The sequence below is a fragment of the Scardinius erythrophthalmus genome, assembly GCF_964197995.2.
Source record: "Scardinius erythrophthalmus genome assembly, chromosome: 7".
In the NCBI taxonomy this organism is placed as follows: Eukaryota; Metazoa; Chordata; class Actinopteri; order Cypriniformes; family Leuciscidae; genus Scardinius; species Scardinius erythrophthalmus.
This window is the reverse complement of record NC_138227.1, coordinates 31,983,752-32,010,396: the sequence shown is the minus strand read 5'-3', so window position 1 is coordinate 32,010,396 and position 26,645 is coordinate 31,983,752. Positions and strand designations below refer to the sequence as shown.

The 26,645-nt window shown below is 38.2% G+C and overlaps 2 protein-coding genes across 4 annotated transcripts in view; both read right to left on the bottom strand.

Moving 5' to 3' along the window:
* The window catches only part of fndc3a (fibronectin type III domain containing 3A), a 97,940-nt gene extending 81,733 nt beyond the window's left edge, over positions 1-16,207 (bottom strand). For both annotated transcript variants that reach the window (XM_081370306.1, XM_081370307.1), the window contains exon 1: positions 15,825-16,207. The gene's annotated coding sequence lies outside the window, so the exon portion shown is untranslated. The remainder of the gene's footprint in view (positions 1-15,824) is intronic.
* Positions 16,208-19,464: 3,257 nt separating this feature from the next.
* On the bottom strand, positions 19,465-26,261 carry cysltr2b (cysteinyl leukotriene receptor 2b). 2 transcript variants are annotated; one of them, XM_081369990.1, is made up of 3 exons: positions 26,137-26,249; positions 22,483-22,610; positions 19,465-21,849 (listed from the first exon to the last, which is right to left on the bottom strand). In XM_081369990.1, the coding sequence occupies exon 3, from the start codon at positions 21,831-21,833 to the stop codon at positions 20,796-20,798; it is 1,038 nt and encodes a 345-aa protein (XP_081226116.1). In that variant the 5' UTR covers positions 21,834-21,849; positions 22,483-22,610; positions 26,137-26,249; the 3' UTR covers positions 19,465-20,795. The 2 variants fall into 2 exon arrangements, with proteins under 2 accessions (XP_081226116.1, XP_081226115.1); XM_081369989.1 differs by lacking the exon at positions 22,483-22,610 and having other exon boundaries at positions 26,137-26,261.
* Positions 26,262-26,645: the final 384 nt, after the last annotated feature.

Sequence of the window (26,645 nt, the reverse complement as noted above, 5' to 3'; positions counted from 1 at the left end):
AGGTGTAATGAGAAGATTGGAGGAGGAAGGGGGCGGGTGGGGGGGGGGTGGCGAATGACGGCCCCTCACATTCACCGGAACTGTAATTGTTTCAAGTGATTACGTGGCGAACACCTCCAACCTCTTCTAAGAGCACAAAAAATGAGCTCTCGCTGTGAGTTGGTAGTACCTGAAAATGACAAACCGATGAAGTTTCGTCAGCGGGAAGTGTGGGGGAGGAGGGAATGACTTCATAGATTACACTGCAACCACTCTTTCATTCGATTCTGGTCACCATTACATACGAAAACCAATTTTCGTGCATAGTACTGTCTGTCATCAGTGCCTACAGGGAAAACAGCTGGAAATTTCTAGGGGAAATTAACAACGGCAAACAAGATTTTTATACTTTCTGAAGCAAATGTGAAACTTGAAATACTATCTGCAAAACTTTCCACCTTGATGGTCTGAAGATCTGACTATGTGCTAAAATATTTAGGCCTAAATGTAAGATGCATGCAGTGTTTCCCCACACATAGACTAATTCGAGGCGGTGCACCACAGAATCAACACCAGCCGCCACATATTGGGTTTCGTTCTTCTTCTTTTTTACGCTATTTAAAACACCCAGTGTATTCGTTCAGCTGCATTTGCTTTCCCTGCTCTCCCTCCATCTCTCTGTCACTCACGCATCTCTCTCTCACTCACACTCACACACACAGCCCCTCCCCTCCATGCACGCCGCGTCTGTCTCCATGAAAACGAGATCATCCGAGATCAAAAAATATTTTATATTCTGAATACAATGTTGTCAGTGTGTTAATGTTGGAGTCCCGACCCTTAGCAAGCAATCAATTGCGCCTTCTTTAGTAAGTTAACTGACGATAGTCGCAAGTTAGCGGTAAAATGCAGTTGGGTTGTCGAGGTCAAAACACTATATACGCTGTGAATTAAGTAAGGGTTAATGCCCGACGAGGTGTCCATTGTCAGGTATTAATGGACGACGGCGAGGCGTGAACCGTCCGACGCGCAGCGGAGTTTTTACAAACAATAACTTGGTTTCCCTGGTTACGCCTGACGGTTTATTTACTAGGTGTCCTCTATCACTTTTTAATGGACACCCTGCAGCCAATCAGAATCGAGTATTCACCCAGACCATGGAATAAATAAACTTATTATAAATAATATTATGTCATTTTTAGGGTGTTAAATGTGTGGATTTTGGGTTGGGTGTGTGGATTTTGTGAAGGTGAAGCATTTTTAATTAATATTTAACATAATAAAGTTTTGTGTAACGAATTATTAACGAAGGAATTATTTTGAACCACAGTTATTCGTGGTTTCTAATTCTTGCCAATTTAACATTCAATCGATTTTAAACCATTCAAGCGCAAGAAGCAAAAGAGAACTCAATTCGGTACTCGAATTGCATTTTTGAACTGTTTCTTCTTTAGCGTCTCCTTGCGCTTGAACAAACATATACACAAAATTATCTTAAAATACAAGTTTCGGCAAGTATTCACGTAAACTCAGTCATTTATGTCTTAAGTGAACTTAAACAGCTGAGAAACAAATCGGATGTGTATCGTATTAATTCCGTGCATTCGGTCTTAAAGTGACAGCAGCCTTTAAATACCTGTCCGCTTTAATAAAACAACAAAACACAGCTTTAACAAAGATGTGAACACAATGCAGTGTTATTTTACACATTACATGAGTACTACTGTTAGTTAGACCTTACTTTATTTGTTACTTTGTTATATTGTATTTATCTATGCTTTTTAATTTGTGTATCTGTTCTTTTATTACTGACTTTTCACTTTAATGTTAATAACGTTTAATCTTTATTAGCTGAGCTAATCGTTTTTGCTGTGGCATTAAAGTACTCCATTCATTTAAAAAGTATGAACATGGTTAAAACATGAAAACATGAATATGGAAAAGGCCATATTAAGGCCCCGTCCACACTACTACGTTTTCATTTAGAAACGGAGAATTAAAACGAATACGATCTCCGTCCACACCAGCGTTTTAGCTGCGTATTAGAATTGATCACCGTCCACATTAAAACGACTGAAAACGCGGATCACGTGACCATTCACCAACACTGGGCATGCGCGTGCCGGTGTAAATACAACTACATTGATACAATTATCCCACCATGCGCTGGTTCTTCCCGGGTTAACCCAAAACCGACGCTCCATGTACGGTCGATACCGCCGCTGCACACGGGAATTGTCACAGATCGCTCGAATGATAGCTTGCCTCCGGCGCATGTAGGCAGTTATAGCATTGTAAAATGCAGAATTTACTTGCACAACAGCTGCTAGCAAAGATATACGCCATGACTGACGACACCCAATCATAGAGCCGAGAGCGAGCCTCTACTACGTCATCGTTTCTAAAGTCCTCCGTTTTGACCCGTCCACACTAAAACGCCCTCCGGAGATTCAAAACGAAAAACGGGTCGGCAGCGTTTCTAAACTTCTCCGTTTTGGGTCTCCGTTTTTGCCGTTTAAGTGTGGACGGGAGGTGCAAACGTAGCAAAAGGTCTCCGTTTTTAAACGAAAACGCAGTAGTGTGGACGGGGGCCTAAATCAGTTAAAATGTATAAGAAAAGTTTTATTGATTGATTGAATTTATTGATGATAAATAAATCTGGATATTGTGCATTTAAAACATAGTTAAATAGTACTACTACAGAAATCTTACCCGTTTCATTTATGCATGTCTGACAAATATTCATCACATAAAGTTGATTAGATTGTGTAAAAAACTAGGTAATCCAAATGGATGCAAATGGTGTAAGCAATCCAAATTTTAAATAAAAACAAATTATGCTTACACTCAAATCTTACATTTAGGCCTAAATGTTTTTAGAACGCCGTAGACACGAGTGCAACAGTCAAACACGTCAATCTAGCGCATTAACATAGAAAAGTAAACGGAAAAGTAGCGCAGTGTAGGGATGCACAATTAATCGAATTTCTAATCGCGCGATTAAGATTACGGACGCCACGATTACGTAATCGCGCAAAGATTTAAAACAAAAAAAAAGTGCACTTACATTTTTCTGCGTGCTTAAGAGGTGTTTAGAGCATGTTACGTTGTGAGAGGCGAATCACGACTACTTCAGAGACGTGTGTTCGCTGATTGGTCGAACACATGTGAAACACCAGCACCCGCCATTTTTAAAAAACAGTGTACACAGCCTATATATTTACTCCACACACTAACTCTATGAACATGGAAAACAGTGATAGATGGACCTCTCAACCTTTACGCCAAGGATAAAAATCCAACGCAACTTTGAGGGGAGCAAGCGAAACAATATGTATTTCTGCTCAGCTAGCAACATTGGGCAACAACCACACGGCAAACGCTAATACTTTTTCATATACCGTCTACTTTGTATGACAGTTCTAGTTTCAGTGATAACAGGACTGTTAAACAGATAGTAAACTAATGAAGATGGAGAATGGGATTTTTACCATTATAGGGTGGTTGTGTACACACTGCCGTCACACATTTATGTTTAAACACCATGTAAAAGCATAACTTTAACTCAAATATGACATGTAAAAAGTATTGGATTACAACGGTGAGGCTCAGAGGGGAAAATCCAATTTGGTGTGTGTGGGAGAACAAGGAATTTCCAAAGTTCCTGTGGCCTTTCTTGATTTTGCTTTGAACGAGAGTTGCCATTTCATTGTAAGGGATGAAAATAACCTGCTAAGAATGCAATCATTAGAATTTTTCTTATTAAATGCTGAAAAAAAAAAACAGAAAAATACAATCTACAGAGAGAAACTGAAGGTTATGGCATGCAATACGTTATCATCATCAGCACTGTGCGTTTACATACATGATATTAGGATGATTAAGCTCAAAGTGGAAATGAGCAAGGTCATGTGATCGCTTTAAAGGGACAGTTCACCAAACAGTTTCGTCATCATTTACTCATCCTCATGTCATTCCAAAACTGCATGACTGACTTTCTTCTGTGGAACATAAAAGATGATATTTGGAGAAATGCATCAGTGTTTTTTTTTTGTTCAACAGGGTCCAAAGGTGTTTGGTTCTTAATAAATAATGACAATTTTCATTTAGGGGTGAACTATCCCTTTAAACTGTGCTTTTTGAAAGGGAAGTTTTTAACGAGTGACGCAGCATTTCAAATTCATTGATGTCAAGAGCAAAATGTTCTCTGAGAAACCTTGAAACAGGATTTTATATTGAACTGAACTCAGGAACTGACAATGACTGGCATGTCAAAATAAGTCTTTCATTTCTTTGTTTTACTACTGAATGTTTATTTGCCTTGAATAATTGAACCAGGGGCCATTTTAACAGTTTTCCATTTTGATATATTTTGAAATGTCTTTTATTTCTGTGATTAAAGCAGAATATATATGAGTCATATTCTTCAGAAATCATTATAACATGCTGATTTATAGCTCAAGAGAAAAATTCTTATAATAAATTGGAATTGTGAATGTTGACTGAATAATTTAAGTTTGCACTACTGTTTATGAAGAAGAGAAAACAAGAAAACACTAGTCATGTAGCAGGTTTATGAGACAGACTGCATTTCCCATCATTCTCTGTGGCTACACAGGAATGATAAAATACACATATAAAGTATGAATTACACACCTAATGCACATCATTTGCACTTTATTTGTTGCATTAGTGCTTCGTTTCCTGTTTTAGACGGGAAGTGAAAGAGAGAGAGGAAAAATAGCCTATTGCCTACCAATTTTTTTTTTTTTTTTTTTTAGAGTTATCATGATTTCTGAAACTGTAAGGAAGAACACTTGGGTGTACACAGCCATCGAAACCTCGATTCAAGATTCTGACTGAAGATGGGAAAAAAATAAACCAGGAAGACAGAAAGCATCAAGCTTGACAACATCTGCCTTTCAGTTAAAAGAAAAACATTCTGGAGAGTGAATCAGAAAGTCCCTTGTGCAGATGCAAGAATGAAATGTAAATGATCTGAGCAGAAATTACAGGAGAGAAAAAAATAGATATTATGGTGAGAAAATAAGACTGTGTTCCCACTGCAGCCAATTCATGGTCAAGTTTTATTAATTTGATGCCTTGTTTTTGTTGAATTGTGGAAATTTAGTAAAAATCCAATTTAAGCTTTTCATCTTTTTTATACAAATTTTATTTATTTTTTTAGTAGGTCATGAAGCTAGTTATGTAAAGCAAAAGATTCGAGAAACCATACTTAAAATCGAGAGCAAAACAACAAAAATTTTGGGAACAAGCCTCAAGAGCAAGACATTCCCACGCAGTTATAATAAAACCTGGCAAAATGTCAGCTTATCAGATGTTCTTGCAAACGAACTTTCTGATTGTGCGTCAACGTGTCAGTTTCAGTGGTTAGAACAGGAGTTTTCAGACTGTCCAAACAGGGTAGTTTCAGTCGCAGTTTGCCTCACGCAGCTGTCGAGCTGCAGCTGATCATCTTTTAGTCCCACCACAAACCACTTGTAATGCAAACAGTGACCGGTGCAAGTCTCATCTTCTGACTAAATGGGATATAAATGGTTTAGAAAGCCATTGTGAGTGTCCTTCCGTTGTATTTGAAATCCGGTGGTTTTCCTAGCAACTTCATAAAGCTTGTGTGACTGCCACAATTGCAACATTTTAGATCATTAAAGGACTAGAAAAGATTGGAAAACAGTAAACTAACTCAAGTGGACAGCAGGGATGGGAATCGCCAAATGCCCCATGATATGATATCACGATTCTTAAGCCACGAAATTATATTATTGCGATTTTAAACGTTTTACGAAATTTTTATTTAAATGGGCAGCGGCTTAAAGGGATACTTCACCTCTGGAAATATGAATGTGTATTTAAAATAGGTCATCTATGTAGAAGAAATGTGAAGAAATTTTTGAATTTGGAGCTTTCTAGACTGAGAAAAGCCAGAAAATGTATTTTTGGCTTATGTGGATGAAAGACAACAACTCCCAGAATGCACTTGCTTCGCTGCCCTAGGAGGCCACGCCTACCGGTTAGAGAGCGCAGTTGAAAACAACAAGGCTAGGCTACTATTGTGACTCCGTGACGAGTTTGCCAGGGATTTCGAGATCGCTGAAAATGTCCGGGATTCGGCTTTTGCGTTCTACAGTCGCCATTCATCATGTTTACTGTGGCGAGCAGGACGAGGCTGACGGCCGTGGGAGAACGGCGCGAGGCTGGTGGCGTCATTACTGAGACACCCCGGTCTCGCATCGCTCACGGAGGAGCGGGAATTTTCTTAGCAATGGTAAAACGCACATCAACCGATCACTTGTTCAGCGTTCATGTAAACACTACATTCAGATTCACCAATCGGAATGAATTCAGTTAGACTGAAACAAGAGGTGTGCATGTAAACAATGAATGGCGACTGCAGAAAGCAAAAGCCGAATCCCGGACATTTTGAACGATCTCGCCCACCGGACAAGTCCGGGAAAAGGAGGATGGTAACCCCTATTTTTTACAGTCTATGGGTAACCCCTAATACTCAGCTTTCTCCTACTACTCCGCTTTCTTCACAGAACAAGAGCCTGCTAGCTTAGCTTCCAAAGAAAGACGGCTGACACTGTGTACATTCTGTGAGTGAGATCCCACCCTGTATGGGCGGGCTGAAAACATGCGGAACAACGCCTTCTACTGGCTGTAGTCTTTAGTCTCTGGCCAGAAAATCCTCCGATGACGCAAAATGACGATTTTTGCGTCATCGGAGGATTTTTTTCCAGACAAAAAATACATAAATCTCTCCTCTCAGGGGGATATGAGGGTGGAAAGCACGGTAATTCATAGGGAGTCTATGATTGGATCATTATTGCAGTGGTTATGATGTTTCTAGCATGTTATATGTTTGGCAAAAGTTCTTCTAACCCACGCCTGAAGTGTGTAGCTTTTCATTTCTTAAACAAACACGTAGGAAGAGACACAACATGGCCATATTCCAGGATGACAATGTCAAGACTCATCAGGCTCAGACTGTGAGAGACTGGTTGGCACCTCTTGATGGATATAACACCACAACATTGATTTATTCCATCAAGAGGGGCATACATTTCTGGTCGAGATCTTGTATTGGCAATGCAAGAGTCCAGCACTCTGTAAAGTCTCCTCCAGCACATCCCAAAGACTTTCAGTGAATTTAAGGTCTGGACTCAGAGGAGACAATTCATGTGTGAAAATGATTCTTCATGCTCCGTCCCAACCATTCTTTCAGAGTTTGAGCCTGATGAATCTTGACATTGTCATCCTGGAATATGGCCATGATGTGTCTCTTCCTACATGGTGATTTAAGAAATGAAAAGCTACACACTCCATCAGTTAGGGTTAGAAGAACTGCTGCCAAACATATAACATGCTAGAAACATACAGTAATAATCACTGCAATAATGATCCAATTGTAGAATTTTGCCCATCTTTTGCACATTTAAATCCAAACAGCGACTTTTTCTGGTCGGGCAGTGTATATGTGACCCTGGACCACAAAACCAGTCACATGGTAAATTTTTTGAAATTGAGATTTATACATCATCTGAAAGCTGAATAAATAAGCTTTCCATTGATGTATGGTTTGTTAGGATAGGGACTATGAGATACAACTATTGAAAATCTGGAATCTGAGGGTGCAAAAAAATCGAAACATTGAGAAAATCGCCTTTAAAGTTGTTCATTTATGTGTGCGATTGTGCTGCATTCACTCACAAAAATACATGTATTGTATATTTATGGTTGGAAATTTACAAAATATCTTCATGGATCATGATCTTTACTTAATATCCTAATGATTTTTGGCATAAAAGAAAAATCAATAATTTTGGCCCATACAAAGTATTGTTGGCTATTGCCACAAATATACCCGTGCGACTTATGACTGGTTTTGTGATCCAGGGTCACATATAACGATATATTGTGATTCATTACCGTTTTTTCAACTGCAAATGTCCCCTTTGTTTGCCTACATATGTTTTTTATCGAATAAGATGAAGTTCTCAGTCTGTTAACTTCACATCTTCATATTAGGCTTGCTGCAGGTGTTCGGCCGTACACAGATTATGTTACTTGCCCACCGTGGCACCGCACTCAATGTTGGTTTGCTTTTTTATAGAAATAAAAACCATTAGTTCAGTTGGACAAGAGTTATCAACTGTTATTTTGGCATTTGACAGTTATAAACTGAAAGCGTCTTCTCTGCTCCATTCAACACAAGCTGCAGAGTCGCAGAAAGTGAAAGTGAAAAGCAACCGCCGATTCAAAAGTGATTTCAATACACAGCATATTGATAGCGGCTCACTAATGCCTGCAAATTATATACAATCTTAAAACAGCCAACCAGCTTTACTCTTAAAATCAAATTGTATAAATTGTATTAATTGTAATAAATTGTATATATCCTTCTTCACCCTCTCACAACATTAGACATATTTGACTGCCGCTGTCTTTCTTGACAAACGTGTTGTATTATGATTATGAACGAGCACGATGACAGTGTAGGTATGGCATTATGTAGACAGTTTCCTTCTAATAGCCTGGGTATACTTCATTTTCTGTGTTCCGCATTCATGTCTGCATGCTTTCTAAGTAAACTGAACAGCAGATTATGGCTGCACGATATTGGGAAAAAAACTGATATTGTGATATTTTGTTTTTCTGAGATATAATTTTCACCAGATGGCTTGAATAGCTCTATTTGGAAAGAATTAATCATTCTGGATTGATTGGGGTGATTTTGTAGGGGAGTGAATCTGCATAGAAAATAAACAAATTACAAGCAGATAGACAGTAGAACAAAGATACTGATGAAATAAACAGTGCTTTACGTTTTTAAGTCTAACAGTATTCAGGTACAGAAACTGAAAAATCAAATATAAAAACACCGGATAGTCTTCACTGGGTGAATTAAATATAATTAATCTTTTCTGGAACTAGACTTGCGAAAACAGCCATTACCAGAAGCCAGTGATTATAGTTTATAAAGTTATAAATATTTTTCTTACAAATACGCATCGCTTTGCTTCAGAAGGCCTTTATTAACCCCGTGGAGCCGTATGGATTACTTTTATGATGGATGGATGCACTTTTTCTTGGGCTTTAAAATCTAAGGTACCATTCACTCCCATTGTAAAGCTTGGAAGAGCCAGGATATTCTTTAATATTACTCTGTGTTTGGCTGAAAGAAGAAAGTCATATACACCTAGGATGGCTTGAGGGTGACTAAATTCATTTTTTGGTGAACTAAGCATTCAAAGCTACAAAAGTGATTTTCTCTCTGTATTTTGCTGTTTGATTACTACAGACAGCAGAAGGAATATTAGGCTGCCGTCACTTTAAGACCGAATGCACAGATCCGATACAACGATAAGCATCTGTTTTCTTTCTCAATTGTTTGTTCACATAAGCCATAAGCGACTGCGTTTATGCGGATTAGGGGTGTCCATGGTTAACCGATTAACCGATTAACCGTTAAAAATTGCGTAACCGAGTGAAACATTTTGCTCGGTTAAGTGGCGTCAATGGTGTGCATTGAATTTAGTTGTAATACATTTTTGCACCGCCAGAGACCGCTAGACCAGTTTTCTAATATGAAGCGGGCAAAGAAAGCGCGCGTCCGAGAATGAAGGCTGTGCGCGAGCCAGAAACAAATATAGTCAGTCAGTATCCGCGCCACTGATCGCAGCACAATAATATCTGTCTGCAGAGCCGCAGAGCCACAGCTTTACACCAGCAGTTTTACCCCGCGCATGCGCAGTTTCATCACAACAGTTTTACCCGCAGAGTCCGTTTACCGTTACATTAACCCATACAATTTGTATTATGCATTTCCTAAACATGTACTTGCTAATCAAACACTTTATATGAACAAACTACTAATCTATAAAACACAATCGGTCTTCCGACCTTTTACTGTGTTGATATGCGCGAGGGAGAGAGAGCAATACAGCGCTCGTGTTGTTTGAAGGCGGTGAGAGTGCGCGCGCGCGCGGCCGGGGCTCTCTCACTGTTTGTTCTTATGCGCCCTGTCCACTGATCTAAATAATTAGTTGTTACGACGACTTATTTGTTCCCTCGTTTTAATAAATCGTGGACACGTTGAACTATTTCCCTCCCTCATTTTGATTTAACGTGGCCAAAAACAGTTTGATACTATTAATTAGTGAATGCTAAAGACCTATATTTTGTGAATTGGTGAATATTCAGGTGAATTATTTCGTGGCCACGAATTAATAATAATTATTAAACTGTTTTTCGTCCCTGTGAAGATAGCTCTTCAGTGAAGGCCGACTACAGCTTTTTATTCCTTTTTTTTTTGTGAATTGGTGAATATTTATCAGTATCAGGTGAATTGTTGTGGCCACGAATTAATAATACCTCAGCACGTTTTACAAGCCCCTTCTCGATCGCAGCGGCAACGAGCACTTTGATCACTTGATTTAAAAAACAAAACATTTCAGCGCTAGATCGCCTAAAAAAAAAAAAAAACGAACGAAATGAATGCTCTGCTAGTTAACTGAAGATGTTTTGTTTATTTGTATTGGTATTCATGCCGCGAGATGTTTCAAAAGTGGTGACAATATCGACCTTAGAAAATAGTGGTGGGGACATGTCCCACCCGCAAATTTTGCCTATCTCGGGGTTGCGGCGCGCACACTATGGTTAACCGAGTATTAACCGCTAAGGGCCTCGGTTAACGGTTAATGAAAAACTTGAAAACGTGCAGCCCTAATGCGGATCCTCACAGAGACGGGCATTTTAACATTATTTTGTGTGTATGTGTCTGTTCAAGGGCAAGGGGACGTGTTTACGAAGTCAATTCTATGTTCGTGCACACAGAAAACAGATAAAATAGCTTGAATGTTTAAACTAACAACCTAAAATGCATGCAAAAAAAATAAAAACTTTCGCTTTATGATGGTTAGAATCACGTGCGTTTTGAAGCAGGGTGTCTGGTCCGTATGGATCAACTACGATCCCTATTCTTGACAACACACATCCTGCGATGTGACTATGCACCTATACAGGACATTTGCTTAGAAGGACAAAAGAAGTGGCGAATACGCCATTGCATGCAAAGTTGAGAACAAGAGCCAAAATAAAAATGACGGAGAAGGATATGCTGCTTTGCATCGCTCTTTCCACACTCTTCTTTGACTGGTACCAGATTAAGTTGGCAACACAGTTATTTAGCCTTCATTGCAAAGTCAATGTTCATAAATATGCGAGAACGCACAAGCTGCAACAGGGAGTGAGGGAGTGAGGGAGTGAGAGAGAGAGAGAGAGAGAGAGAGAGAGAGAGAGAGAGAGAGAGAGAGAGAGAGAGAGAGAGAGAGAGAGAGAGAGAGAGAGAGAGAGAGAGAGAGAGAGAGAGAGAGAGAGAGAGAGAGAGAGAGAGAGAGAGAGAGAGAGAGAGAGAGAGAGAGAGATGAGTAGCTCTGATTTACTCACACTGTGAAACTACAGGTATGAAAGAAAGATTTCCCAATATTATTATATTTTCCCACATTATGTGCGTAACTTAAATTATGAACAATACTCGCAATCCCAAGCCGAAATTCAAGCCCTGAAAAGATCAACACTCGGCATCCGTGTACTGATACAATATCCTCACGCAAAATATCATATTAATCATAATACTAATGTTGTACCGATTTTTTTCCCATCCGTGGACAGTGGCGGTGTAACTTAAGCTCTCATCACAATCTCAAATATATGCATTTTCTCAGAACACAGTGTCCAAGAAAACAAGTTTGCTCTATGCTGTGATGGATAACAGATTTGTATCAAAGCACAGATGCATAACATACGCGCTGTGATTGACAGGTGAAAAAGGAAGCATGCATGCCCTAAAGCAGCGGGGAATAGCCTATAATGTACAACACATGAAGTTTCTTGTATGCCAAGCAAAGCATGTTGCAAATAAATAAAAAGAGACATTTGGGAATGATACTTAATGAAATAACCATGCAGCTGTAAATGTGGACTCTATAATATAGGATTACAGGGAAAAGTGTAGACTCATTCAAAACAAAATAAGTAAATGTAGCACAGCACGAAGCGGTCTAAAACAAGCAATGATGTTTGCATAGTTATTAGCCATGACTCCATTAATAAATAACCAAGTGTCCTGCAGTGCCGTGATGGAAAACCAGCTGTAAAATAGCCTCGTTTTTAGCCTGTCATTTTGTGAAAAACAAAGCTAGTGAAAGTTTTAAAAATTATATATTTTTTCATTTTGTCTTCTTCACCATAAAACCCTAATTTTATTTATTCTTTAAACGGGGTCATGACATGAGACATGAGAAATCAAATTTTCCTTGAGCTTTTTTACATATAAGAGGTATTTGTACCATTAAAACATCCTGCAAGCATTTATTTTATTAAGCATCAAAAACATCTCATTTGGACATTGTGGGATTTGGGACATCACACAGGTACTTAAATTTGCATATGACTGCCTCTAGATCAAGACAACGCACCTTAGGCCCCGCCCACTGGCATTCAGTTGCTTAAAAGTCCCCCTGTAGTCAGTCATTGTAACCCTTTAAACTAGGAACACTCCACCGTTTTTTGAAATAGGGCTTATTCACCTTCTTTCCTACATTTATATAGGTGGGCAAATGCATTTTTGTCTCAGTGCATGCATTGTTTTAGTTTGACAGGGTCAGCGCTAGCTTAGCTTAGCATAATGAATGGAATCCTTTGTTGCCAGCTAGCATGTCCTGAGTAAAAGTGATACAAAATAAATTTTAAAAAAAACACCTAATTACTTCTTGTGGCCTGCGTATTCACAACGAGTACAAATAGCGATGCAGATTAACACTAGGTGATTTCCTAGGCAGATATTGACTTACATATTAAGGACTATATTAGGGTGAAGCACAGGCGAAGCACTGCTACTTGGGCGTGATATCTCTGCACCCAAGTAGCAGTGCTTCGCCTGTGCTTCCCCCTAATATAGTCCCAAGTCAATATCTGCCTAGGAAATCGCCTGGTGTTAATCCGCATCGCTATTTGTACTCGTTGTGAATATGCAGGCCACAAGAAGTAATTAGGTGGGGGTTTTTTTTATATCACTTTTACTCAGGACATGCTAGCTGGCAACAAAGGACTCCATTCATTAAGCTAAGCTAAGCTAGCGCCGACCCTGTCAAACTAAAACAATGCATGCACTGAGACAAAAATGCATTTGCCCACCTATCTAAATGTAGGAAAGAAGGTGAATAAGCCCTATTTAAAAAAAACGGTGGAGTGTTCCTTTAAACACATATTTGATCACCAAAATTACATATTTAAACGTTTTTTCCTTGGAAAAAAATTGTTATGCCTTATAATAAAAATTTAATGTTTATATGTAGGCTATGTGTTGTTTTTAATATGCTTTAAGACAAACCATGTGCAAATTCATACACCATTGCTGAGTATTTTCTCCTTAAAACTGCAGTGAACCAAAGACAGTCTCAACAACGCGGTTTGAAATCGCTGGTGTTTCTGACGTCACAAACTACCTTGTAACCAATCAGATCAACGAGTGGATCTCTGAACTGGTGTGAGTGAGTGGAGGCAGGGGCTCATTTGTATATTCATAGAACCACGTATACTAAATGAGGCAAGAGTAATTTTCACTGTGTGCTGTATGTACAATTAATATTACCTTGTTTTTACTTTATTCATATTTTTTCAAACAATTATTTTTTTTTTTATGAAAAACACTGCAATAGGATTACAGATTCAAGAAGTTTCCATCTAATTTCAGATTTGTTTTTATTCATTTTAAGCAATTCAAATTATATATTTCTAATTTTTGTAATAATAAGTAAAAAAATCGGTCAACCACCATGTCATGCACTGATTGGTCTGCGCAGAACCGCTTCAAGTCCTACACAACTAACATGTTTGTTCGAAGCATCTGATTGCAGATTGTTTTGCAAAAGAGGCATCGTGTAATGGAGAGTTCACAAAGACACTTGCACTGTAAGATAAAGCAGCAGGCTGAATTGGATCTGACAGCATCTAATGCTTTGCCTGTAAATACAATAGAAAGTGGCCATTGATACTGTTTTCTATGCAATGGGGTTAGCCAATCATAACAGTTGCCATTTACTGACGAGCCTTAAAGGAGCCGTCCCTTAAAAACAGATCATTTCAGACAGGGGGTGAGAATGAGGGTTGAAAATATATATATATATATTTTAAATATTACATAAAAGTTGGGGGGGGGGGGTTTTTGTGCAAAAAAATTAATAGTATAAACAAACTAAAAAATAATAATAATTATAGGTGGTGGTGTGAGCATTATATTGCCAGAAAGGAATTACTGAACATTTCTGGCATCTTGTGGTAAACTGGATTATAACAGGAAATGAAGCTGGACTGAGTAGATTTTTAAAGGTAAAGTGTGTGTGTGTGTGTGTGTGTGTGTGTGTGTGTGTGTGTGTGTGTGTGTGTGTGTGTGTGTGTGTGTGTGTGTGTGTGTGTGTGTGTGTGTGTGTGTGTGTGTGTTTTTACAAAATACTTTTCATTTCAGTGTAAAATGTAGAACAATTATAAGAAAGACATTTATAAGCCAAGTCCTGTGACACTTTCAAAACAGCATCCCAATCAGTCCAACCAATAGCATGTGTTTGGGGTGGGATTGTCTGTTTGTCCAACCAATGGTGGACAAGGGGAATATAATAATAATAATAATAATAATAATAATAACTATATTAATTCTGAATTTGATGGCACTGGTGGTGGAAAAAGGCACACTTAACCTTTAATATTAGAATCCCAAACTACATACAATACAACACAGCTCAGAGCAATAATTAGTCAACTAATTAAAATAAACATAATTTGGCCAATGGTGCCTAATGGCTGATTTTAGGTCTTAAAACTGACGCATTGAGAAACTGCTAGTTAACTGTTAATATAACTGATTATAAAAAAAAATAAAAAAAATCCAATTTATATTGATCCAATTTAAAGGAGCACAATTAAACAAAACAGTGACTGTCTCAAAACCGAGCGAGCTGCCTATCTAGAGAACGTTGTTGTTCGGTACTTCCGAACATTTGAATCGAACATTTTTGACCATCAACTTTCAAATAAAACATTTCTGTTACTACAGACCAGTACAAAATAATAATTTGTGTGCATCATAGGGACATTCAAAAAAGTTCAAACCAAACATTTAGCCCCGAATCGAACGTTCAAATAAACATTTCAGCAACAAAAATCGCAAGAACGTTCGAACCCACTTTTTTGTTATTGAAAATGCATTCGAACTTTGTACCTGAACATTTTAAGCGCAAACTGAAAGTTTACATTTAACATTTTTGCTCACCATCACCGGCACCCTCCAATCGAACACTTTCGGAACATCTTGCGTTGCCGAAGAACGTTCGAATCGAACATTAGGTGACATAAGTTAGTAATGCAAACGCCGAAATCGAATACTTTATTTTTATTTTTATTTAACGCTACAACGAAAACTAAACTACACGCTGCACGCGCATGCTGCTCAAACATGCAGATCTAGAAAGCTCAGTAGCTTTTGAGACACGGCCAGAGTGAGTATAGTGACTGCAGCAGTATTTAATCTGCAGCTCTGTGATCAGATGACGTTGACGTGTGCACTTCAGGCCCTACTCTGTTTCTTTCATATTCACTTTTAAAACATATGCAGATCATTGCACATTAAAAGTGACTCAAAGGAGAGGTCACTTACACAATCAAATCTAAATGCGTGGAGTAAATAAACGCGCATTCTCTGTAGTGAGCATGTGAGCATATGCACATTTAATAAAAACCAAATCATTTGCAAACGTGAATCGACTCACCAACAGCTCGTTCCGCTTTGTATATCTTACTCTCCCGATCACTCCTCTTCTTCAGGTTGATGTGTATGTGTGGAGGCTTTAAAAGCACTAGGCCAGTGTGTGTATGTGTGTGTGTTTGTGATCTGGATCTCTATAAGCTACGTGGCTCTTTCACACTTGAATATTACACCAGTTTACAGTCTCAGCCTTTATCCACTCGCTTTTTCCGACGTCTGCAAACGTCCAGGGGTCGAGACAGATCACGATCTTCCAAAGCAAACAACTTTTCCCCGTAAGTGTTGTTAGTTTTCACGGCCACCTCCATCCATAGCGAGCTCAGGCTCTTCAAGCGTCTGGATAATCGCCATCATTTTCCGCTCAAGAATGTACACACACGTCACTGCGCATGCGTATCACAGCCGCTCGAATTTCATCCCTTTCCTCTTTTTGTCTGTATAGTTATGTAATATAGCAGGCATTTTTTTGCTGACGTGTTGTTGACGGGCTAAATCGAAACTGATATAAAGGCTGCATAGAGTGTAGAATCTATATCTGGTTATATTTAGTTCAGTATTCTGTTATAAATAGGCCTATTACAATTATTTGTCCTAGCACTTGAAAATTACTTTTGAAATTCAAATTTCATTTGTCCGACTGCCTGAAATTGTCTATGGAGGTTTTAGTGTTTCCTCATTGTACCCGACAGATGGCGTCCGACAGGGGGAGCCCTCGCGGTTTGTTTACAAACGCAACGCTTCTGGGTCTCTCTTTTTTATTGAACTTAGACTGTGATACAGTTTTTCTGAATTCCTAAAACACATTTCTTGAAACCATGAATCACTTTCTCAAAACCTTAAACATTAACCAAATTTTCAAACCACATTCAGAGAACCTCTGACTTTCAAAGCTTTTAGATAATACACACAACGAGGCTATATTATAAACACAGATTCGTTCAAAAAATGGAGAACATAGCATCCAAAGCCTGCAGTTACAGAAAAAAAGTATATTGTAACCAAAAAAAAGAGGCTATATTAGGCTATAGTAATGACAACCTGCAGTAGCAAGGTGAATAGCCTAAATTGTACTGTATGCACTGCAAGTAGCCTAAAGTATTTTACTGAATATTTTATTGCCTAATAATGTCTGTATTCAGCACTTGCATACTGTGAAAATACAGTGACCCAACTGCAAAAGCCAAACAGGTCACAGTAAAAAAACTCTAAATGAGAAGCATGTTACAGTATACTTTATAAAGTACACTCAGAAGAGTTGTGAGATTTTACTCTGCTTCTGCATCATGTCTTCATGTTGGGTCCGGCCGGAGGACTTTGTCCACATCACAATGTGATTTCTGCAGGCAAAGAGAAAACCCTAAAGCAGATCCAGCCTTGACAACATTCTCCACACATTACTCTTTCTCGTCCTCCTCCTCTTCCTCCTTGTTCACCACCTCTTACACACATACTCTTCCTCTTCTCTCTCCATTCATTTCATTTCCATTCATTGTTGGTATCAACATTCAGTTCAACACATTCAGTTTGGTCACACATCATTAGAAAAAAGTGTGAACAATTTTGAGTGGTTGTGTGTAAAGGATGACAACTGTGTTGTAGTTGTGTTTAACTTTTGCCTGCCTGTGCTTAGTGTTTTGAAACATAAATGCATCACAGTGCGAAATGTGTTTTAGTGAGTGAAAATGTGTTTAGAGTTTTGCAAAAGAGTGCATGAGATTTGCAAACAGTGTTTTAACCACTGAACTTGTTTAAAGTTTTACAGAAAGAGGGATTTACTCGACAAATTGGTTTAGGCTGTTGAGAATTTGGTTCAGAGAATGGAGTTTAGTGTTTTAGCAGTTCAGAAAAACTGTATACTGATTTCTGAAGGATCATGGGACACAGAAGACTGGAGTAACGATGCTGAAAATACAGCTTTGAAATCACAAGTATAACTTATATACTGACACATATTCAAACAGAAAAAAGTTATTTTAAATTGAAATATTCAGACTTCAGATGCAAAAGCCTCTATGTCCGTCTAAAGGTTTTGTTTAATAATATTAACATTTTATCAGGCTCCTATGCAGGGCTATAGGCTTCTACCCAAGTAGTCTACCGGCATTTCTGAATGGGCTGAGACTGGGATTTAGTGAGTTTGAAGTGAAAGTATTTGATGAACATATAGTATGTGCGGAGAGCATTCACTCAATATTATTATCTCATTTTTGGCAGAGGTGGCTTTTAGAGGCTTTTGTATCGGAGGTCTTCAAATGTCCTGTGAGCCTGCAGAGGGCGCCATGGCGTCGTGTAAACTTAAACTCGTCACTGCCTCGTGAAAATGACAGTTTCTCTCAGTCGAGATCATCAGAAATTCTCAAAAACAAAACTACTTGTTCAACCTCCACATCATCTACTCATGTGCACATCATAAAATCAATTTCTCATTCTTCTGAACAAGTTGCAAATGTTTTGGATTCATGCAACTGATAACTAAAGTTGTCTGCTGTTTATCAATTAGGCTACTAATGTCATGTTGCTCAAAATATATACTCAGGTTGTCTGTTGAATAGTCTTACACCTCAAAACATCTAGGCATTAGTTCCTTGCATTAGTCATTAAATGCAAAAATGTTGAACTAATTGTAAAAATGCGGGGTTTTTTATAGAAATATATAAGGATTTGAGCCAGTAGGTTTTTGCAGACTGTAGTCCATTTTGTGGTGCTGTAAGTAGCCTACAAATTGTTTAGAAAAATGAACATACTGGTTTGCAAATGTTAAGGATGGTTCGAGAAATGTACCAAAGCGACTGAGAAACACTGAAAAAAGAACAGTTTCACACTCAGAGAGTGTGTATGAAGTGATGATATTGTCTCGTCCGGCATGTTGAAGCTGTAGCTGATGTTTCGACTTTCGAGGATCAAAGCGTTTCAAAGAAGGACTCAAGATGACAGGCTACAAGGTCAAATAAAATCCTATATCTAAGAATTTCTTGTCGGGTTGGTTTCCAAAAGTGAAACTTGTCGCGCGTTTATCTGATTCATGATAAAATAACTCTGATGCTGTTACAGCTAATATTCATAAAGCATTTATGACTGTTTAACTGGCGAATATTTGGCTTTTGTAACACTTCCATATGTTGCATTGAATTGTTTTACTATTCAGTAAACACAATATAATTGGCTATATCTGATATAACAATTTCTTTGAACTGCAGAATATATTGATGTTTGGACGGGTCCTCCAAATTCAGTCAAAGAGCTTGAGTCCAGCCAGTAGCCTATTTTTCTCAATCAATTTGACACATTTCTCCAAACAGTTAACACAGTGATCTGAACACTTTATAACTGTCCTAAACAGGTTGTAAATTGACCTTCATTTAATGCAAATTGCAAATCACATGCATCATTGTTTCAAAACGCTGCAGAATTCTTAAATGTTTTCACATTAGTTCATAAGGCTAACCGAAACTTTAATATACCAGGAAAAAACAATTGCAGTTCTTTATTTTATTGGTTTTCACAAAAATCACAATCATTTGTGCACCATTTTTCCAAACAGAACAAGCAAAACTCTGTTATTTGTTAAATTGTCAGTTAATTCATTAGTCAGTTAGCCCCATCTAAATATCCACTGAGTTAGTAATACACACAACACAGGACATGCAAATTTCCTAATTGTTTACAGACAATTATAACATTAATGGGGCAATCAAAACAGGTGGATTTTAAAAGTTTTTACACACAATTTTTACACAAAACAAAATTTTTAATGTTGCTATAATTATTTTATAATCATTTTATCACTCACATACAATTTATAAATTTAATAATTTATTTTCTTTTTTTTTTGTATTTTTAACAAAATGTTATACTGAAAAAGGAGAAATAATTAGAAGGCTAAATAAATAAATACAGGTCAGTTTTGACATTACTGTATTATAAAAAAAAATGAATAGATAGATAGATAGATAGATAGATAGATAGATAGATAGATAGATAGATAGATAGATAGATAGATAGATAGATAGATAGATAGATAGATAGATAGATCTAGCACAAAATATGTACTTTAAAGGAATGTAAGCACCTTTAAAGACATGTAAGCACTTACTGACAAGTATGTACAAATATTCAATAAATTACTAGTGTATGTTTCCTAGAAGAGTATAAAGTGTCTTTTTAGCTCAGGCCAATTATTGGAGTTTTGTTTAAATATCCATTTGATTCAAATCTTTGTTCTAAAATTAATTGATAACACCTTAATTCCTTAAAGGGATAGTTCACTTAAAAACACAAAAGATACAGAGCTTTGAAGAGCATACAGCAATGTTACAACATGTTAATGGCTTCATTTTTGAGTTAACCATCTATAAAAATGAGCCAATGTTGACATAGAGAAAAGAGCACAGAACAATAAAACGAATGTGTTTTGGTCTGAACATTTTGATGGGAAATATTGATTTCACATTGAAAATGTAGACATTGTGAGACATTGTCTGAAACTCTAGAGGAAACACAAGCAAAATAAGATATTTTTCCTCGGGAGAAACATCTCAGAAGCAGAAGACATTATTTCTGAAAATATTTTAAAGAGATCTCATTTATCGTCAGCAGTGTTTCAATCCATGTACTGTTTTTTATGCCAGTTCTTTTGGTTTCGCATGAAATAAAACATAAGGAAACACCAAGATTTAACTTAAAACTAAAAGAAATGATCAATTGAGGCGGATCATTTTATTATCCAACAAGAGGACCTGCACATAAACTACAATGGAAACACATTTTCTACATCAGTTCCTCCATGCGCAACAAAAAAAATATTCATAAGCAATATTCACATTAGTTCAATTCACAACTGTGGTTAGAAACATAGCTATAGTGACTTTCTGGAGGTTAATCAAGTTCTTCCTGCATGGGACCACAAGTCCAACACAGATCAAATCTTCTTTGAGGAATTTCCCCCTCAGGTCCCGACAGGTCCCAACTAAGGGCTCTATATCGGTGTGAATCTTCCCTCTATATCACGGTTTATCTTCTCCAACACTTTCACATTCTGCTCAATTATACAACTCTGTCTTCTGGGTGTGTGTTGTCGCCAAAAGTTAATAAAGTTTTCCCCTACGAAAAAGAAAAGCAGCGGATCCAGGCAACTGTTTCCCGAGGCCAGAACGTGTGTGATGACCGCGGCCTTTCTCAGGCTTTCAATATAATTGCAGGACTCTCCATAACCGTTATTTTCGACGTGCATCTCTGCCTCCAAAAATAGAGTTCGGACGATGTGATACGGCATAAAGCACACGAGGAAAATCAGGAGAACGATGATCACGAGAGAACAGGACTTCTTGAGATTGAACTGAGACCTTTGATTCTGCCGGGTCTTCTTGAGCTTCAGCAAATAAAAGGCCGCAAAAATGTAACAGACCGAGATGACCGCGAAGGGCATGACGAAGCCTAAAAACAAGGTGCCTCGATTTAACACGATAATGGTGCTCAACTGGGACGGGTTCAGTTCTAGGCATTTGAACCGTCCAGGCTCCTCCTCAGAAGTTCCGGCTCCCAGGAGCGGGATGGACATCAGGGACACGATCAGCCAGATGACGATGCATATCGTCCAGGCTCTCCGAGAGGTTTGCCAGCGCACGTATGCGAACGGCTTCACGATGGCCACGAAGCGAACCATGCTCAGGACCGCGAGCAAGTAGACGCTGCCGTACATGTTGATGTAGAAGACGTAGGACATGATCCGACAGGTGACGTCTCCGAAGGCCCAGTGGGAGTGCATGAGATAGTAGGCGGCTCGGAAGGGCAACGAACACACCATCATCAGATCGGACAGAAGGAGATTGAGCATTAGGATGTTGACTGGAGAAAGAGACACTTTTCTTCTCAACGAAGAGGAAATGAAGAAGAACAAGGATATTAGGTTGCAAACAAGCCCAAGGGAAAACATGAACAGATAAGCAATTGGGTAGACGGTGTGCTTGAATTCACTGATGGAGCAGTTATTTGACGTGGCATTCTGATCCCCCATGGTTGGGTCGGGAATTCTGTGAACAGGACATACAGTAAATCAAAGAGATTAGAGAATGATACAGAATTTGAATCATTTTCAAACTAGACAGCCTAATGGGTGTTTGTTCAATGTCAGGCTCTATGTTTCCAAGGCTTTGATTAAAACTAACAGATTTTTAACTTTATTTTGTGATCTTTTCACAATGCCTTTATTATTTACAGATTTTCCTCAATCGCTTTAGCTCAATTCTTCAAAATATCCTTTTTTTGTGTTCAACAGTTTAGAAAGAAACTCATACAGGTTTGAAACAACATGAGGGCGAGTAATTGATGGCAAATGTTTCCTTTTTGGATGAACTAACTCCATGAATATGCAAATGAGCCCTGCCTCCACTTAATCACACTAGCTCAGAGATTCCACATGGTCAGCCGTAGTAAATGCTACACATGGAAATATTGGTTCAATTCAGCCATATATGATTGACCCTGAAACTGTTTCAGAAGTAGAAGGAAGAGTGAATTATACAGGCTTGTCTACAAGTCGATATACTGTATCAGAATGTATCGTTCTCTATAACGTCGGACACATGACGGTATTTGATATGATTAGCCTTTTGCTTGACTAAGTTATCAAACAGCTAATATGTTCTTGCTAATGTTACACAAACCATGTTCCCGATCAACATCTCAGAGTCAGGCAACTGTCTTCTAAATATCAGCATCCTTAGAACATCAAAGATCAGGGGTGTCCAATCCTGCTCCTGAAGGGCCACTGTCCTGCAGAGTTTCTCCAACCCTAAACACATGATCACATGCTAATCAAGCTCTTCAGACCAGGCTGTGTTCGAAATCTCCTCCTGAAACCTTAAAAAGGGCACTAGTTGAGGGAACAGCCATTTGGTGTTCAAAATCATAGTCGACGTTATCGAGTGCACTCATTCAATCCCATAATGCACTGTACAACCGATGTACGCTCAACAGGTTGGACTTGAAGCGGCGCTGAACAGATCGATCGGTGAGTAACATCAACGTACCACGAGAGTGATTAGAGAGCAGACGGCTCCATATGCTTTCGAATCGCTCTCGCAGTGCTTTGATGTCATACACCGATCAGTCTGCACTGTGCAAGTCAAACACGCCTAACAGCTAGAGAATACCCATAATGCACTGTGAGAGTCGCGCACCGAATGAATTCCCGCATCTGGCACCTGCAGCTGAATCATCCAACCATCCATTTTCCAAAACCGCTGGTCCAATGTGGCTACAGCGTAATATCATACAGGCATACATTCCTTTTAAATTGATTATTAAATTATCTGATTAAGGTTTATACATGCTAGTTTTCATGACAGAGTTCAAGATAAATCCCTTCATTACCAATGGAGCTGCCAGTTTGCTAAGTTTCAAATAATTATTAAACAGCAACCTATGCAAAAGCAGCAGCCCTTCTGACGCACTCAGTGTCCGAATTCACTCACTCGTTTTCCTTCTCTCCTTAATTCAAGTGGGCTATATTAAAGGAGAACTCCGGTCAATTTTAACATTGAGCTAATTTTTTTGTACATTTGGAGTGCTGTCAATACAGAGAACAACGACAAAAATCGGTGTTGCCTACACCGAGTTATCCTCTTTTTAAAATTTGCACCCTGTTGACTTCAATGGGGCAAGTTTTAAACCTGCTTTTAGCCTCTTAACATCCTTGATGTGTCATTACAAGGGCACAGAAAATGTGAGTGATTCCTTCAGAGTGAACTCGAGTGAATCTGACTGCAGTAGATGTGAAAGATATGTATAAAAATGATGTTATTTAAGCCAGCGCAAATACCTGTTTACATCCTGTTTTCGGTTGAAGCCCAAAGTAGTCGATTGCCGAGTTCACGCGCATAGGTTTAGTACCTATGATCACGCGCGTGAACTCGGCAATCGACTACTTTGAATGTAAACACAGGTATTTGCGCTGGCTTAAATAACATCATTTTTATACATATCTTTCACATCTACTGCAGTCAGATTCACCCGTGTTCACTCAGAAGGAATCACTCACATTTTCTGTGCCCTTGTAATGACACATCAAGGATGTTAAGAGGCTAAAAGCAGGTTTAGTACTTGCCCCATTGAAGTCAACAGGGTGCAAATTTTTAAAATAGAATAACTTGGTGTAGGCAACACCGATTTTTGTCGTTGTTCTCTGTATTGACAGCACTCCAAATGTACAAAAAAATGAGCTCAATGTTAAAATTGACCGGAGTTCTCCTTTAATGGAGTAATGTAGGGAATTTGAATGAGGATATAGGGGGGCGATTTCGAACACAGCCACTAGAAACTTCCAGGCAAGTGTGTTGGAGCTAAAGTGTGCAGGACGTTGGCCCTCTCCCTGTCATAGAAAGTCAGTGGAAAAAAGCCCCACATGCTGATGGGATTGGATTGGTTACATTAGTAGGAAACGGGCAATTTCAAACCGCATTTGTGTCTTTGGTTCACTGCAGTTTTAAGGAGAAAATACTCAGCAATGGTGTTGACTAAACACCACAGCATAGACATATTAACAACATTAAACACTTGGTTTTCACCACAGGGTGTCTTTAACACCCAAAAAAGCTTGTCTTAACCTATTTTGCACATGACATGCTCCATCTGTGTACTAAGTGCATTGTCAGTAAATCACCCGCAGAGCTTTTATTTCCCATCGGCGCTTTTATGGGTTTGTGGTCTCGTGCTAATTTGTCCTGTTTGGTTAATACTGGCCCTTAGTTTCGTGTTCAAACCAGATTCGAATTTCCTAATTGTTTAAGCAAATTGCACATAGCCTATGTCTGAGCCATCGCACACAAAATGATCCATTCAGTTATCAATTTCAGTCAAACATTTATATTCCACTAATGTGTCTATGAAATTAAATGTTTGTGATGTCTGCTAAACTGGCAAGTGACCAGCGAGAAATAGGATCACACTCTTGTGTAAGACATGTTCCTGGATCAACATATTTTGTCGAGCCTGGAACAAAATTCCTGTCCGAAAATGTAGTCCTAACCCCTAAATCCAACCCTACCCGTAACTTCTCTCTAAAATCAGAGGGAAATGATTTGTGAAAACACTGATGTGGAAGCACTTAACCCCAATTGTAAGCCTAAACTTGACATAAACTGTAAACTTGTCCCTCAAATCTGACTGGTTGATGTCAGGATCCAAAAAAATGTTGATCCACGAACACACTGCACTTAATGAAATCACGTTGTTTATCAAGGAGACAGTGAAGGGTTGAAATGCGTGAAGAAAAATAAAGCAAAAACAAGGGTAAATGCCACCTGAAATCTAAATATCTTATATTGTGCATAGTTTTCAATCGAGCTATAAAAATGGTGAAGAAACATTTTTCCTTTAGAAATTGCTAGTAAATTTGACTAAGAACATGATGAATTAAACATTTTAGTATTTCACTGTACGTACTCCACTGACCTTTGTTTTATTCACATATTACAACAAAAAAAACAACAACCTTTTTTTTAACAATGATTTTGTCAAATTATGACAAAAATCTAAATATGACTTAAATGTGTGTATTTAGGACACATAAAATGATTGTTATGAGATTTACCTTAAGAAAAACAAAGGGATTAGCCATTTTTATTCCAAATCCAAAATGTTAAAAATGGTAATTTCCATCACAGTCATTTCCACCACAGAATATTGTTGAACGCAGTTGATTTCTAAACAGTCAAAACCATCTATTCATTAGTTGGATGAATATTCATTTCATAACACAATCTGGTATTGATTATACAAGGTCAAATAGAAAGGAAAAGTGCACATCTGATATCTGCCCAAGGCAAAAGCACTTGAGTAAGAATATCCTATATCAGCACAACAGCCCAAAGCACTCAACTATGACTGATCAAAAACTGTACGAGTTTGTACTGACATGCAAAGAAAAACTAGGCAAATTAATGCAAAAAAGGGAAAGTTTGTATTATTAAGAGAAGTTAGGATTTCTTTTCCAGTTACAGCTGTTGATGTTGTTGATAACAGCCTGTTCAAAGTATTGTTCACTTAAATGCTGCCTTGCACCAAACACAACATTTGAACGTATACATGCCATATACATGCTTTATATTATTGAACAAAGACCCATAAGGAATACATTTTTAGATAATTTGTCGGGTTTGGTTTGTCTGCCTCAGGGAAGAGATAAATCCAAATTATCTAGAACAGTCTAAAAAGAGATACTTTTAACACCATTGTCGTTATAATAAATTATAAGAATGCATATGGTAAAATTACAGTATATGCTTCACTGAAACATCTACAACATCTAATGCACATACCTGTAAGAGGTTGCCAAAAAAAAATTTAATCCAAAATTTCCAGTTCCCACAAATATACGCTAAATCCTATTCAGCAGGAAGACTGGTGAGATGAAGCCATATAAAGGCATGACTCTACATGACTGCTGCTCCAGAGAAATGACTCGATTTCACAGACTACAGACACACCCATTCCTGATCTTGTGCTTGAGGTATCAAATGAAGAGATGCATATAAGCATACAGTTAGATCGATAGATAGATCAATAGATAGATAGATCAATAGATAGATAGATCAATAGATAGATAGATAGATAGTCTCTCGAACATGGTAGATGATGATGATGTTGTTTTTATTTTATTAACATTAATGACAGACAAAAGCAGGAATATTAGGCTGCTGTTACTTTAAGACTGAATGCACAGACCAAATATACTGACACAAATCCGGTTTCTTTCTCAACTCTTCACTTATGACATAACCAAAAGAATACTTGCCGAGATGGGTATTTTGAAGTAATTTTGTGTGTG

What these genes read in the sequence shown, in the direction of transcription:
- cysltr2b (XM_081369989.1), bottom strand. Translation starts at nt 21,833, where the DNA reads ATGGGGGATCAGAATGCCACGTCAAATAACTGCTCCATCAGTGAATTC.